Source organism: Carassius auratus, unplaced genomic scaffold, assembly GCF_003368295.1.
Source record: "Carassius auratus strain Wakin unplaced genomic scaffold, ASM336829v1 scaf_tig00000876, whole genome shotgun sequence".
Lineage (NCBI taxonomy): Eukaryota > Metazoa > Chordata > Actinopteri > Cypriniformes > Cyprinidae > Carassius > Carassius auratus.
In genome coordinates, this window is record NW_020523328.1 from 259,924 (window position 1) to 275,255 (window position 15,332).

The 15,332-nt window shown below is 36.6% G+C and overlaps 3 protein-coding genes and 1 long non-coding RNA gene across 6 annotated transcripts in view; 1 reads left to right on the forward strand and 3 right to left on the reverse strand.

Moving 5' to 3' along the window:
- Window positions 1–19: 19 nt before the first annotated feature.
- LOC113069111 (NF-kappa-B essential modulator-like) lies at window positions 20–7,440 on the reverse strand. The gene is made up of 14 exons (XM_026242092.1): window positions 7,165–7,440; window positions 6,082–6,256; window positions 5,706–5,998; window positions 5,548–5,619; window positions 5,170–5,349; window positions 4,545–4,606; window positions 3,340–3,442; window positions 3,109–3,224; window positions 2,880–3,032; window positions 2,689–2,779; window positions 1,880–2,023; window positions 1,616–1,752; window positions 862–935; window positions 20–705 (listed from the first exon to the last, which is right to left on the reverse strand). The coding sequence occupies exons 2-14, from the start codon at window positions 6,251–6,253 to the stop codon at window positions 542–544; spliced, it is 1,761 nt and encodes a 586-aa protein (XP_026097877.1). The 5' UTR covers window positions 6,254–6,256; window positions 7,165–7,440; the 3' UTR covers window positions 20–541.
- Window positions 7,441–7,918: 478 nt separating this feature from the next.
- On the reverse strand, window positions 7,919–10,673 carry LOC113069114 (caveolin-2-like). The gene is made up of 4 exons (XM_026242097.1): window positions 10,426–10,673; window positions 9,100–9,266; window positions 8,822–9,009; window positions 7,919–8,735 (listed from the first exon to the last, which is right to left on the reverse strand). Exons 2-4 carry the CDS (start codon window positions 9,259–9,261, stop codon window positions 8,585–8,587), a joined length of 501 nt encoding a protein of 166 aa, XP_026097882.1. The 5' UTR covers window positions 9,262–9,266; window positions 10,426–10,673; the 3' UTR covers window positions 7,919–8,584.
- A 210-nt stretch (window positions 10,674–10,883) lies between these two features.
- LOC113069112 (SLIT-ROBO Rho GTPase-activating protein 3-like) overlaps window positions 10,884–15,332 on the reverse strand; it is a 32,011-nt gene continuing 27,562 nt past the window's right edge. For all 3 annotated transcript variants that reach the window (XM_026242095.1, XM_026242094.1, XM_026242093.1), the window contains exons 22-24: window positions 15,077–15,256; window positions 13,422–13,503; window positions 10,884–12,326 (exon numbers count right to left, since the gene is read on the reverse strand). In XM_026242095.1, the coding sequence (XP_026097880.1) occupies window positions 12,120–12,326; window positions 13,422–13,503; window positions 15,077–15,256 (469 nt within the window). In that variant the 3' untranslated portion in view covers window positions 10,884–12,119. The remainder of the gene's footprint in view (window positions 12,327–13,421; window positions 13,504–15,076; window positions 15,257–15,332) is intronic.
- Window positions 10,941–15,100, forward strand: LOC113069115 (uncharacterized). The gene is made up of 3 exons (XR_003279658.1): window positions 10,941–11,045; window positions 12,124–12,445; window positions 15,011–15,100. It is a non-coding gene; the product is annotated as an uncharacterized LOC113069115 (long non-coding RNA).

The following is a 15,332-nucleotide window of genomic DNA, read 5'->3' on the forward strand; positions in this document are numbered from 1 at the left end:
TGACGAAGGAAAAAGTATATAGATTCATACTTTTATTTCTTTAAATCTCTCCATAACAATAGTCTGTACAAAGTTCTTGTTTTTTTTTCATTTTCACTTTGGCTGATCATACACAATATTAACATAGGCGGCCATAAATCCTCCTAAAGAGTGGCGTACATCCAGAGAAACAAATACCACAGGTATACAGGAATCGTTGTCATTGTCAGATGTGTGCAGACATAAAGCAGACGCAAACATTCACTCGTGCAGTACATTACACTACGCCGTCACAGAACGGCTGTACAGATAAGCTTTTTTTGTAAATAGATACACACACACTAAGTGTACAGAAACATGGCTGATATAGCCACATGATCAAAACATTTGCTATCTGTCTACTTCAAGTGAATCTGCAGCAGGATTAAATGTTCAAAGTCCTTAGATGGGTCTTGTGTTCTTGTTTCTAGCATGGTTTTGATTTTCACTTCTTGATTTTATTTATTTTGCTGTTATTATAGTTCACTCAGGTGTCAATAGATCACCCGAACATCTCTTCCTCTCACTGGATACAGTCCATGACGTGAATCTGCAGGGTGTCCATGTCTGGAGCCTTGTACATACATTTGGGACAGCAATAATCAGGCAGTCCATCGTGATCTTCGTCTCTTCTGCGTGCAGATGGAGGTTGGGCAGGGTTAAACATGGCCGCTCCTGGGAAAGGTGCTTCAAAAGCAGACATTTCGGTAAAGATTAATATAATATGCGATAAGACATAACAGTTGCATTTGCCATGTAGTCAATGAAACTAACAACAATTATCTTAAAAACCAAGGAAAGTAAGTGCAAGCTTTTGCTGATGCAGACTCTGAAGGGTTTTACCGGCTGGAGGAACTGGGTGTGGACGAGGCCTGTAGTCCTCCAAATGTCTCTGTTGCATCTCTTCAATGCGAGCTCTGCGAAGAAACAACTTTCACTTGTTACTCTTAGACATTTGGAGGCTTTTATAAGCAAATATTCATATATCTTCATTCAGTGCAATTCATTTCAATTTAATTTCAATTAAATCAATTCTCTGGCATACCATCTGATTCATTTAAAATGTTCAAATGACATTACTAATATGAATATTATAATAATTAAAAGCTACTTTTTGGTTTAAAAAATTAATAAATTAAAAAACATTACTTTAAAAAGTAATTTAGACATCAAATATAGTGTAAAAAATATTACAGTTTTTAATTGATGTATCGAATAAGTTTTTTCAAGGTGTGAAAGAGAATTTGGTGTTTTAATACTCTCTTTTGCATCTTTTTGCACTTGAATGGTTTGACTTTGGAAAGACTTAAAAATACTTGCAAATTCTAAGCTTTCATTATATGGTGGTTCAAGTCTGCGGTTAATCTGCAATCACATGCCAAACAATGGGACCTGGTCCATACAGATTACGGATCAACTCTAATTGAATAAATAACATTATATGATAGAATATGACATCTAAATTTAAAAATAAAGGAAATTAGCAATTGGACATCCAATTTGACCGATATCACTCAAATGAAAAAAAAAAAAAAACTCCCTAATAAAGTTCAGTAACACATCATATAGTGGTCACTTTGTCCATCTCTTTTCCTACCTCGAGGTTCCTTCTTGCTTAAGTCTGTCTATCTCAGCTATTGCCTTGCTCAGCTCCTCCTGCAACTCTTCCTTCTTTTGATTGAGTTTCTCTCTGGCTTCCCTCTCAGCCAGGAAGTCCATTTTATAGATCTCTGCCTGCAAAAATAAAATGTGCAATTGTGTTTGTGTTATTACATGCAGCATGTATGCTGAACATGTATTATTAGCAGGCAAAGTAAATGAGCAGAGCACTGTAACATAAGTGTGCAGGTGTTATAGTCACCTGAGCGTTCAGCACTGGTATAGTCTCTAATGCAGCTCTCAGCTGCTCCGTTTCCTCCTTGAGTTTATCGATGAGATCCTGTTTCAGGGCCAGAGCTTTCTCAGCCTCAGCTAACCTGTTAGCAAGAGTATCTGCCTCTCCACTCTGAAATGAAAATTACCACATGTATGCTTTCCGTTAACACATTTATAGTGAACCATGCACTGACCTATTTTCAAAAGTGCCAACCACAGACATCAAACAGTCAGTTTTCTAGTTTTGTAGCATTTAAATTAAGACTTGGGTCAATGACTAATAGCATGTCCACTATAAAGAAGAGAAAAAATATTTTAAAATGTAGTTTATAAATCCAGTTCAAAATATTGAAAACAATTATTTATTAAGTATTTATTACAAATATCATGAAATATTTATAAATGTTTATATAGGCTTATTGACTTTAACACACAATCAGGAGGCGGTTCACATGGGTTTTATTGATATAAATTTACTATTATGTTTTTTTGTATGTTGGTTGCACAATATCAGTGGTTAGTGTTACATAAAACTATGACTATTACAAATCACTTTTGATATCAGAACAATCTTTAATAACTAAATCGTAGATAAAAAAATATAAATGTTGCCCTGTCATCTAACTGAAATGAAATAAGCTAAAGTACTGTAATCAATAAAACTAAAACTGAAATAGAAACAAAGCAAAATCTAAAATCAAATAAAACTATGATGAAAATGTTTAAAATTTTGTTTTAATAAACAAAACAAAAAATGGATAAAACAAATAATAATCACATACAGCAGCTACCTACCCTGTGATTGGCTTGCTTTTCACTTTTCAGTTTTTTGTCATAATCCTGAAACAAACATGTGTAGGCATGTTGGAGCTGGGCCAGCTTCCTCCTAGATGAGGAAGAGCAACAGGAATCGTGGATTACTGTTACAACCATAATGAAAAAGGAAGCTGGGTTTGTCACAGGGTTCTCCATCCAGCTAAACCCACCTCTCCTCCACTATCACGAGCCTCTCGTTCTTCAGTGCAGTCTCTAGGTTCTGCGTCTGCAGTAAAAGATTGTCCACTGTCACACTGTGCTGCTTCTTCTGCTGCTCCATGTCTTTCTCTAAAGTCTGCAGGCGTTCGGTCTTCTTGCCCAACCTGGCAGATCAAACAGGTTTGTACACACAGCTGCCAAATCTCATACACAAACACAAGGACCAAGAGATGCACTCACTTATCCTCCAAAATTCTTTTCTCTGCTTCACTTTTCTCCAGCCAATTTTGTCGTTCATTCAATTCACCGAGAAGGGATGTGACCTGAGCCCTCAGAGCTTCACTATCCTTTGTCAGCTACAAACACAAAGATGATCACTCATCCCTAACTCCTGCAAATGCTGCCACAGCTCGGCATAGAAAGAAATGGCTTTTTCATACAGAATCAGATGTTGTGTCTGGGTTTATGTACCTGAACAAAGTCTTTCTCCTTCTGTTTGAGTAGAGCCTCATTTCTGTCTCTCTGAACAGAGCTCTTCTGAAGACAGTCCAGCTTCTCCTGGAGCTCCCTGTACCTACATCACAGACAGGATTAACCCTCCATCTTACTGCAGTTCACCACCGAACACACCAATTCATTCCTTATTATCAGTGCATCTTCTACATCTGATCAAATCATCAAATAAAAAGAAATAAAGAGCCACAAAAATATTAAATCTTGTATTTTAGCTTCTTTAATATACTTGCCTATAATTTGCCTAGATGCAAATTCTGGCCAACAATGAGATTTGTGTGTATGCTAGGAACTTGTTCGCTGCATTCATTATTATTCAGTCTAACTCCAATAAAAATAAATCTTGTACATTACATTTTTATTTCTAAAATCTATTAATAAAATAATAAAAATACAAACTATTGTTCAAAAGTTTTGGTTCAGTAAAAAGTTTTAATGTGTTTAAAGGTGTCTCTTATGCTCAACACGGCTGCATTTATTTGATCAAAAACATAAACCACAATATTGTGACATATTACCAAATTTTCTATTTGAAGATATATTTCTGTGATGGAAAACCTGAATTTTCAGAAGCCATCATTTCCAATCTTAAGTCTTACATGATTCTTAATCTGATGCACAAGAAAAAGCTTTGTGCATTTTGTGGGGAAAGAAGTTGAAACTTTTCTCTTACATTTTTATTCATTCATTTACAGTTAATTCATTTATAGAAAGTCCATACAATTTTCTGTAATATTATAAATGTCTTTACCGCCACTTTTAAACAATTGAATGGGTCCTTGCTGAATAAAAGCATTGACTTCTTTATTTAAACTTCTGAACAGTAGTCTAAATGAGAAATGCTAGTGCATCAGTCTCATTGCAGCCACAGACACAATGTTCTTTCAACAACAATGAGGGGAGGGACACGCACACAGTGAGATGTAGTTCCCCTCACCTGCCTTGTGTAGCCTGGAACTGCTCAGTTAGTTTAGCAAAGTGAGAGCTAAGCAAACACATGGATCAAAGCAGAAGACAGAAAAGAGAGATTCCAAACCATTCACATTAAAAGAAAGGAAGTGAAGCACTTTGAGATTTATTACAATACAATCCAAGCATGCAGAGTTGAGGGAGGATCAGCCTGCAGGGAGAGAGAGCAGTGTAAACTGAACATCTGAGAGTACCTTTCTGCAGGAACGGTGAGAGCACATGCCTGCTGGACTGACTCTTCAGTAACACCACCATTCTGAGAAACAGAGGATTGATCAGTTATCAGAAGTTAGATCGATATATTAATACCATTTTGACATTTCTATTTAAAGAATCTCAAAACAAATCTCAAAATAGAAAACAGCACAACTATGGATAATATCAAGTTATATTTCTTGAACACCAAATCAGCATGATAAAAACATTTCTGAATAGTCATGTGACACCAAATACTCAAGCAATGATCATTTTAAATTGCAATCGTATTATTGTTTTTACTGTATATTTGATTAAATAAACACAGCCTTGGTGAACATAAAACATTAAATAAATCTTACTGACCCCAAACAGTAGTGTACATAATTTAGAAAATTGATATTAATAATAATTAGTATAATTTTAGAAATGCAGTTATTATTGTCTTGTATTAATTAAGCAACTACGTGGAAGTCTATTACACTGTAGAGTCATTTAAATAAAACCTAAAAAAAAAACTTGAAAAAATGATCAAAGTGAAAAGGTGTTGGACATTTTATTTGTGAACTACCCATATGATATGTCTAATTATATCAATAAACGAATGGATCATAAACGCTCTACCTGATTGAGTTTGGAGCGTAACTGCTCTACAGTGGCGAGGAGATTTTCTCTCTCTTTCTCATTCTCCGTCTTCTCCTTCTCCAGCTCCTCATTCCTCCTCCTCAGAGCCCTCATCCCTTCCTCCAGCTTTTCTTTGTGGCTTTTCAGCAGTTTCAGAAAATCATTAGAGCCCTCAGCAGGCTGAAGTGAAAAAGATTTGTAAAGATGACGACACAAATACTTGAACTTGATCTTTAGCCATGCTTGGATTGTACTTGAACACAGTGTACCAGGAGGATAAAACACAAGACCCAAAAGAAGTCAAAAGAGGTTAACACTCAATGCTGATAAAGCTCTATTGTACAGACATTTCACATATTAATATTTAAGGTTAATTACCAAACTCTGAGGCATTGTGTGTCTGCCAGCTTTTCCTTCAGCTCGGTCTGTCAGTACAGCTTCATTTAATACCTGCGTAATGAAACAATAAAGGGAAGTTTTTATTCAATGAACTGACAACTTTATGCAAGTTCCAGAAGCTTTACAAAAGAACCTACTTCTGGTGAGTCCACAAGGACATTCTTCTCTACATTAGTGCACTTCAGCTCTTGGTCCTGGCCTTGATTTCCAGTCTCTTTAGAGATGCCATCACTTGGACTCCCTGGTTGACTGATGCTGTGGTTGAGCTGTCCTAGCAGGCTCTGGTTTTCCTGTGCCAGTCGCTGCACTAAAGCTCTGGCCTCACGAAATCTACAGCTCAAGAACTCGCGCTCCTCTCTTGACCTCCTCTGCCACCCCTCCATCTCTTCACATCTTTCTTTGAGGGCATCATTGCTTCGCTTCAGCGCCTCTGTGAAATGTTTAGAGTTGTTTATGCAGTTCAGTGTTTTCAATGGACAATGAATCTGGCATAGGCAATCTCTCAAGTCTCACCTCGTAGCTGATGATTATCTGTTATGAGTCTATGGACCACTTCATTTCCAGCTAAATCAGGAGGGACCCCCATAGACCCCATCAGTGACCCTTGACCCCTGGCACCCACAGTCTCCTCTCCTGTCAGCTCCCACTGGAGAGTACAACCACCTGAAGGCTGCGGCTGGACCATGATCTTGAGAGAGAAGATCAGCCAATAATCAGCATCTGGAGCTCGAAAACTCAAGGAATTTTACAGTTGTTATAAACATTGAATATGTTTATAACGCTTGCTGCAGCATACTATGAGCCTTTATTAAGTGCGTTTAATTATGTAATCAATAAAGTCTATTTTAAATAATATTAACATACACAGCTTTCGAGCTTTTTTTACTAAATGCTGAATTTAATATTAAGTAAGATTAATCAATTCTAAAGTAATACATTTTCTTTAGTGAGTTAACTGATGTAGCCTAATTAACTTATGTTAACAAACAGTAAATCCTTACCAATAAAGATTAACTGATTTCTTGTTTTAACATTATTATTATTATTATTTTCAGTGCTGGATTATATTTTATTATAAATTGTGTCATTTTAAAATCTCACATGACTATGAGTTGAGGGTTTTACTACAGTTTCACTTTACAATAAGAGCTAAATGGGGCGATTCATCGACATTCCTGTCCTTAAAATCGCTAACGTTACAGCTGAAATGAAATAATCTCTCCGACAGTTTTTAACAGTTTTTCATTCCGTTTTACGATCCTTTTCCCTTCAGAAAATCGTTTACTGTTTCTCGGTGCGGTGTTGAATCCAAAGACAAACACACACTTCAGTCACGGTGTAAAATATAATATTGTGCTGATATGTATTTCTTATAGACACGTTTATTTTAAACAGCTTCTCACGTCTGAAAAACAAGATTCAGTGTTGTGTTTACCGGTTTCCGACAGAGCTAACGACACGACTAGCATGATAGCATCAGCGCATTTATAACCCTAAAACATTCAAAACCACACTCTAACACGAGTCAAAGTCCTTAGACATACATCGATTACGTGATAAATAGATAGGAGGATGTAATAAGAAGGTAATTAATACCTTTTTAAGCCGTTCACGGTGTTTAACTATCTGCGCTAACACAGATCACTGTCTGTCGGTCTTCAGCCCAGGAAACACGGCCCGGTTTACAGTCAACCACAGACGCTAAGGTCGGCAAACATCTTCAGCCTCGCCCAGCTGGAAAGTCAGAATCGAGTTTGATAAAGTGAATTAAATAAAAATGTCCAGAAAAGCTCGAACAGGTACTGACTGTGGAGGAATTCCCCCTCGACACTTCCGCGCTTCATCACACTCTGCGCTGTTTCCGGGTGGGGGAATTATGGGAAGACACATATTGGTTAAATGTCACGAGGAACCTCGATGTTTTGTCATTACTTTAATGCCTTCAAGTCATTTGTGAATTTTTTTTTAAGAATACATGACAGACCCCCAACCGATATTGTTTTTTGGTTTTTCCTTTTTACAACCAATTCTACTGCAGATTGTTTCTGTTTTGACTCAATTTAAACTAACGTTATCCTAGGGACACTGGTGGTCTAAAAGAATTACGAATATTATCAATATTATAATTTTTAATACTATTATTATTATTATTAGACTTTTAGATATTAGGTTTACTTTGCTAAGCCTATAAACACTGCTTTAGATATCCATTAAATGGGACTATTGATTTGTAGTCCTGATATTTTAACAAGGACATCTGATTAAGTAGAAAGGTGTGTGTATATATATATTAACAATACACACACACGCACACACACACACAAACACACACACACATATGTAAGCTATATCATTTTATTCAGCAAGGATGAATTTAGTTAACAAAAAAAAATGACAGTAAACTCTTTCAACAACTTTCTGTTAAAGAATCCTGAAAAGAAAATGTCAGAATCCACAAAAATTGAAAGCAGCATAATTAATAATATTTAAGAAATGTTTCTTGAGCACCAGTGATTTCTGAAGTAGGCTATCATGTGACACTGAAGACTGGAGTAAATGAGAAACTTGAGGCTTGTATGTTCAAGATACAGGCTAAGTGGTTGTTTTAATAAAATGTATAGATGTATGATGTGGCAACCATCAAAATATATATACATGACAGTTGTTCTTTATACCAAACTTCAGAGAGAGAGAGAGAGAGAGAGAGAGAGAGAGAGAATAAGTAATAAGTATTAACAGGTTGTGTGCTATTGTAGTTTTGTACACATGAATAACCCGTGCAGAATTTGTTACAAATGAATAAATATCTATTTAATAACAGGTAAAAATCAATTTAATAACATGTAGGCTAATCCTCTTCTTTGAATGTCTCATTGTTATTTCAACACAGCTTTAAATAGCAAAAGAATCCATTCAGGTATTCCACTGATTCATGTTTTGTTCTTGAGAGAAAACTATTGGGACTATTGGGACTAAGCAGTTTGACGAGCTTCTTCAGATTCCTCCTTGAGTCTCGTCACTCTTTGGAGAACACCACATATACGCCACTGCAACAGCGAGCCACAGATGTGCAGAATGGAGTGATGAAGATATTCACCACACTCATCCACAGTGACCTCACACAGGGCAGGCAGCTATGAAACACCTGGATACAGGGCATCACACACCTATGGCAAGAGACAGTACTTTTGATTAAAAAGTTTTATTCCATTTATGTAACAGATTTCATAAATTATCGCCAAAATGAGCATACCAGATGTGCATACAGGCCAGTAGGGCAAAGAGACAGCCGCAGAGACAGGAGAGGGGAACCGCACAGAGCGCTGTGACACAGCGGTAACCCCAGAGCCGCGCGGACTCGAACCCAATGCCGCTGTACACCCACACGCGGTCAGAGCTGTGCGTGGACGCGGGCTCCGCCAAAACATCACTGAACTCTATCTGGTTTCACAGTGAAGCGAAAGTTAGTGGCACTTTATGGATGGTGATGGTTTTTTTTTTCCACTTATAAGAAGAGAGAGTTGTGCTCACCTTCAGGTGTTTGTTGAGGCCCCAGGGATCCCTGCTCTCACATGGAGTGAGGGACGAGGTGGAGGAGAACTGTGGAGGAGGAGGTGGAGACGGCTGGATCTTCTTCACATCATCTTCATCATCATCAATATTACACTCCACCAAATACTTGTCTGACATCATACTGACTGCAAAGCAGATCGCAATCATTGTGTCTTTGTGCAGTCTTTGTCTTATATGCATCAGTGTAGAACCAAACATTACAGTAGGCTACTGAGTATTTTTTATTTTGATTATTGAATAGGTTAGGTTTTTACTAGCATAACTGTGGGTGCTGGCTATTTGCAAGTTACCCAAAAGATATTTCTGATACTTCCGTTATAATGACAGATGCTCATTTTCAAATGTTTTATTTACAGAAAGTAAGAGAGTGGCAATATAAATGAAATTAAATTTAAAAATTATTAATAATTCAATCTTATTTTCCCAATAACTGAACATTGTTCATGGTTCTCATTTTATTAACAATTTACATGACTTTTCTATTTTGTAAAGACATTGTTATTAAATTAAATTAAATTAAAAATTTAATTAAATTTATGCATTTAGCAGACGCTTTTATCCAAAGCGACTTACAGGCTATCAGTTTTTACCTATCATGTTATTAAATAGCGATATCTAACCATGCAATAAAATTTTATATGATTGGGTTTGATATAGATTCATTATAAAAAATGAATTACTTAAGAATGTATTAATTCTTTTACTTTCCAAGTCTATAAATCATAACTCAACTCTCTGAGAACTTGGTTTTTAAGTAAAAATGGCAGTTAAGGGAACAAATTAAAATAAGATAAACGATTTCACTACATGTCTTGCTATTTTAGCTGTTCTGGCTGATTTTTTTATGTTTTGTCTTGTTTTTTATTATAGTGAGGCACATTGCATCCCCTTTGGAAGTGTGAGCCCCCCCCTCCCCCATTTGTCCCCAGCCCCACTGAACTACAAGAAGGTGACAAATATTAACTCAAATCAGACAAGACAGACACTGGCAGCTCCTGCTTACTAGTATTCACTCATTATAGTACATCATATTGTAATACGACATGTCTACTGAGAAGTGAACTCATCAGTACAGTATGGTTGTAAATGTAAACATCATTTCATATCAGTTTGTTAAAATAAATTACCTAAAAGCATTTTGTGATAATAAAAAAGACCACATTTAATTTTTAATAGTAATTAAATATGATTATTATTATAATATAAGTTTATATAATTTAATCAAGAATTTCCCATGAATGCTATGCAAAATCACTTAAGCAATTATGAATATTTATCACTTACCCAATATCAATATTCCTGGCCAAAAATAAACTGTAATCCTGTCCAGGTCAATAAAACAAATTCAGCAAAAGCAACAGTTTTGATCAGCCGGACAGACACTGATACTGTCCATAAATGTTCTTGTTGTCCACATCTAACAGATGATTATGTGGCCTGTATCAAACAATTACAGGAGGGGACCGTCTCTCAGTGTGGAGGAGTGACCTCACTCTTTCTGCCTTGTGTTCTTTGCCATAGTCTAGTGTGTAGAAGTGTCTGTACCCAGTAAAGAATTAGCAGATTGAGTGTTGAGTTATTTTGGGGAGAGGAATGGAGAGGACACCACTGATCAGGTTACGGGACAGGCTAACCCTCCTCACACGCGGCCAGTTTCCTCACATATCATCTCATATTTAAAACAATTAATAACAACCCAACTGTATTTATTATGCATCAAGAAACACACCGCAAGCCGACAGTATTTTAGAATCTATATAATTTATTTTGATATTATTGTAATCCACACATCAATGATGACATCATCTACCAGAGACACACACTGCTAAAGGGAATGCATGGGTGACGGGCTGGACGTCGACGGAGACCAGTGACCAGGAGCACTAATGTGCAGCAAAAAGAAAGTGAGTGTCATTGTTTTTCCTGCGACTATATGTGCTGTTTCACAGTTTGAGCTTTTCTCCAGTCAGTTCTCTGTTGGACAGTTCCTGAGCTGCTCTGAGTGGCACTTGTCTTCACAGTTGTCTTTCCAGTCTTTGTATGTGACTGAGAGAAAATGGAGCCGTAGGGGTAAAAGCGGCTACAGGGCTGTGCTTAGTTTGGCAACTCCACCTGTTGCCACACGAGACTATCCACGTCAGTGTGTTTGCACGCATGTGTGCTGGTTCCTTTATGATAGAATGCTTTTTAAAGAATAATACAACGCAAATGCAAATACAGTAATGCAAGGAATTGTAAAAATAGCAATGCAATTAAATGTAAATAATAATAATAATAATTAAATAGCAAATGATACAAAAAAAAAGGCAAATGAGTCTTCTAAAAAAGAAAAACTGGAGCATCATGTCGTACCTTGAACTATTTGAGCTATGCATATCAAAAAGCAACACAAAAACGTTGAAAAAGAAAAACTAAACACAATGAAGTAGAATCTTGGTTGGTAAACATCTGAGGGTAACGTCGGCCTTCAAAAATCTCTTGCTACATTCAGGGTGACACATCTACATCTAAAATAACAATGTGGACTCTGTCTGTCATGGACTTCATTCCCACAATTCACTTGTCCTTCTGAATCTATGTGCTTTGAGGGACTCAACACTTGGTTTCTGGTACTCCATAAATACATCATCAATGAACACAGTCTACACTACAGTCAAAAACGTCAGACACATTGGACATCACTGCGATGAATGACTAGTTAGGAAGAGGGAGATTCTTCAATGAGGACCAGATTAACTGTTGTCAAAGGTAAAACACAAATACAACTAATAATAGGATCAATGACGTGGTCTCACGTAAAACAAAACCATATAAAGTCACTTTCAACTTAAACCTTTTGAATACACTTTAGTTAATAAGGCGTAAAGAGTACCGTACAATGAATGTCTGGAAAAATATATTCATATCTGTGATGAGTTTGCTGTTCCCGCTACAACACTCATACTCAGATTCACGCATCTATCATCTCTTCCTCTCCCTCAGTCCTGTGGGTCTTGGGTTTTGAAGAGACCTCTGCTGCGCAGGCCGAAGCCTCCCTTCTTCACCGGAGGTCGAGCAGCAGCGGAGGGTACCGAAGGGACAGAAGCGGGAGGAGAGGAGGGAGGAGGGTTCGAACCCGAGGCTTCCAGAGGCGGCTGACGGGACAACAGCTCCCTAAACACTGAGTTCATCTGCCGACTGACCTCCTATGAGAAAGAGAGAAACGTTCATACATGAGGATATCCGTTTGGGTTTACAAGTGCTAGCACTTCAAATTCATGGATTGAAACTTGCCTAAAATAATATTCCTCCCATGTAAGCTAAGGTATTTTTGGTTCTTCTACTCTAATGACAAAGCTGTTTGTTTTTAGAAAGTGGAAATGTACTAAATATATTACTAATAATTATTAAATTCAGTAATTTCAGATGTTTCAAAAACAGAGTTTTACAGTGGTTTATGGGGTATTTTTACAGTTTAACACAAACCTATTTCTAAAATATTTTAGAGTCATAAAATACAAAATAAAATATTCTAGAGACAAAACTAGAACTATGTATATTCATCATAGAAATTCCCATGACGACTTCTTATTTTATTCATTCCACTACTTTCCAAGAACTAGAAACCACATTTATACCAATTTTTATTTTAAAATAAAATAAAAGAATATTACATATAATACATTAGTTTGCATTTTCAGCTTTTAATGCATATTTAGTCTTATTTTAAATCTTTTAAAGCCATTTTGTGGCCCCCGAGGAATTGCGCTGAGGTCCCCAGTAGGTCCCAGTCTCTCATTTAACGAGTCATTGAGGAGTTGACTCATGATTGTACTTATGAGTGTTGAAATATGGCCAAAGAGACAAAAAAAGAGATAGAATATGGTTCAGTAGATAATTCCGATTTTTAAGCCTACATGCAGAACAATTCAGATTCATTAGATAAATTGCCATAACTGTAAAGATTTTAATTACATTTCCATGACTCTCCAAAGCCTGGAAAGAAATCATATAACAATTCCCTAATATATCCAGATAGTCTGAAAACCCTCGTATGAATTCAGATATGGCATGGGCAGTTCAGGTTTGATGACTGATGTGCTAAATTTTACATATACAAATGAAATTTGAAAGCTACAATTAAGAGAGCGGGATTGTCTATGAATAATGATTTAAATTCTGTTCATCTCCTAAAGCTATCATATGGCAACTTGACACATCATATAGACCATGAGTCATAGGGCCTATTTTTCTGGGGCTTTAGTATTCCTTCAGTGGAAACATCAGTAGAAGAATCAGACCTTGTCAATATGCACTGTCTGTCTGTCTGCTGGTCCTCCAACTGGCCTCAGACTGTCTAAAGTGTGTCTGCGCTCCTGATGACTGAAGACAAAGAAAGAGATACAAATTTTCAATTGTTTATAACAATATACACTACAGTTTAAAGGTTAGTGGTCGGTAAGATGTTCTTTAAAGTTTATGCCCACCAAGTTTATAATTACCAAGGCTGCACTTATTTGTTTCATCTATCTGCCTTCTTCAGTTTCACAAGTTTCTCAGAAACAGAAATGAAGAGACGGTGAACTACTCTGAAGAAAGCAGATAGCTGCAAAATTTGTTATACAGTATTTATCCCATGATTTAAAGGGATAGTTCCCCCAAAAATGTAAATTCTGTCATTAATTACTCACCTTCATGTTGTTTCAAACCCGTAAGACCGTCATTCATCATCAGAACACAAATTAAGATATTTTTGATGAAATCCAAGAGCTCTCTGAAGCTAGACAGACAGCCAGGGTACTACCATGATCAAGGTCCAGAAGCATAGCAAGGACATCGTTAAAATAATCCATGTGACATCAGTGGTTCAACTGTTATTTTTACAAAGCTACAAGAATACTTTTTGTGTGCAAAAACAGTAATAACTTTATTCAACAATTTGTCTCCTCTGCTTCACCCTGGTCACATTTTGGAGAGTACTGCTTTGATCTGAATGAAAACAACGTATCGGCACAGTGCTGCAGAAGTTGTTTATGTTCAGTGGATACTCACCAAAATGTTTCTATAGGGGGTAACGCGGAGGAGACCAACTGTTGAATAAAGTCGTTATTATTGTTTTCTTTACTCACAAAAAGTATTCTCATAGCTTCATAAAATTACAGTTGAACCAATGATGCCACATTGACTATTTTAACAATGTCCTTGCTATGTTTCTGGACCTTGATCGTGTTGTATCCTTGCTGTATATGAAAGGGTCAGAGCGCTTTTAGAAATGATCAAAAATATCTTAAACTGTGTTCTGAAGATGAACGAATGTCATTAATGACAGAATTAAAAATTCCGGGGGAACTATCCCTTTAAGGGAATTTTATAGAATTCAGACCTTTTTTGACCTTTCTGATTTAAAAAAACAGTAAAAACAGAAATAGTGTCAAATTTTGTCATTTAAAATAACCGTGTCTATTTTAAGATACTTAATAATGTATTTATTTGATGGCAAATCTGAATTTCAGAATAAATTCTCCAGTCTTCAGTGTCACATGATCCTTTAGAAATTCTGTTATATAGATGTGATGCTCAGTAACCATTTCTGATTATCATCAATGTTGAATAGGTACTTTTATTTTTACAGGTACCTTTTTTCTGGATTAAAAAACAAGGATTATTCAGAATTTGAACGAATTCAAATTTATTTTAAAACGGACATCTTTTATTTTCACTGAAACTTTGATTAATATAATTCATCCTCCTTGCTAAATAAAAGTATTTATTTACCTAAATAAAAATAAAAATATCTAGTTGAAATTTTGATTTAGCATAAACACTTTTTTTGTCATCACCAGAATAATTCTGTAAACTTACTGAAGTTTAATGGTGGTCATGCACTCAGGTAACTTCTCATACACAAGACTTTCAGCAGCTGGTACCATCAAAACAACACCTTCTGTTCTCCTACCCTGAGAATTGGCGTGCAACCGCAGTTGTCTGAGGAGGAAAGATGAGTCGTCCCTCAGGCACCTGCATGATCTTCCGGATGGGGCTCCCGCTCCCACTGTTGCCTCCACCCATACTGCTGCCTCCGCTGCCTGTCCTCTGCCGGCCGGGCAAAGACGCGCTGTCACTGTTCACTCTCATACTGGGGAATGACAGTGAACACAGTACAGTTAAGATCTCACTGGGCCTGTGACGAACATTCAAGGTCCATCATTATC

Bases quoted from the DNA above. Each gene is read 5' to 3' on its own strand.
- LOC113069114 (XM_026242097.1), bottom strand. From the start codon at position 9,261: ATGATGTCAGACAAGTATTTGGTGGAGTGTAATATTGATGATGATGAA. The intron at 9,010-9,099 runs GTGAGCACAACT...CTGTGAAACCAG, and splicing joins GCCTCAACAAACACCTGAAG to ATAGAGTTCAGTGATGTTTT. The intron at 8,736-8,821 runs GTATGCTCATTT...CTCTTGCCATAG, and splicing joins CTGGCCTGTATGCACATCTG to GTGTGTGATGCCCTGTATCC.
- LOC113069111 (XM_026242092.1), bottom strand. From the start codon at position 6,253: ATGGTCCAGCCGCAGCCTTCAGGTGGTTGTACTCTCCAGTGGGAGCTG. The intron at 3,225-3,339 runs GTACATAAACCC...TTGTGTTTGTAG, and splicing joins AGGAGAAAGACTTTGTTCAG to CTGACAAAGGATAGTGAAGC. The intron at 1,753-1,879 runs GTGACTATAACA...TTATTTTTGCAG, and splicing joins TACCAGTGCTGAACGCTCAG to GCAGAGATCTATAAAATGGA.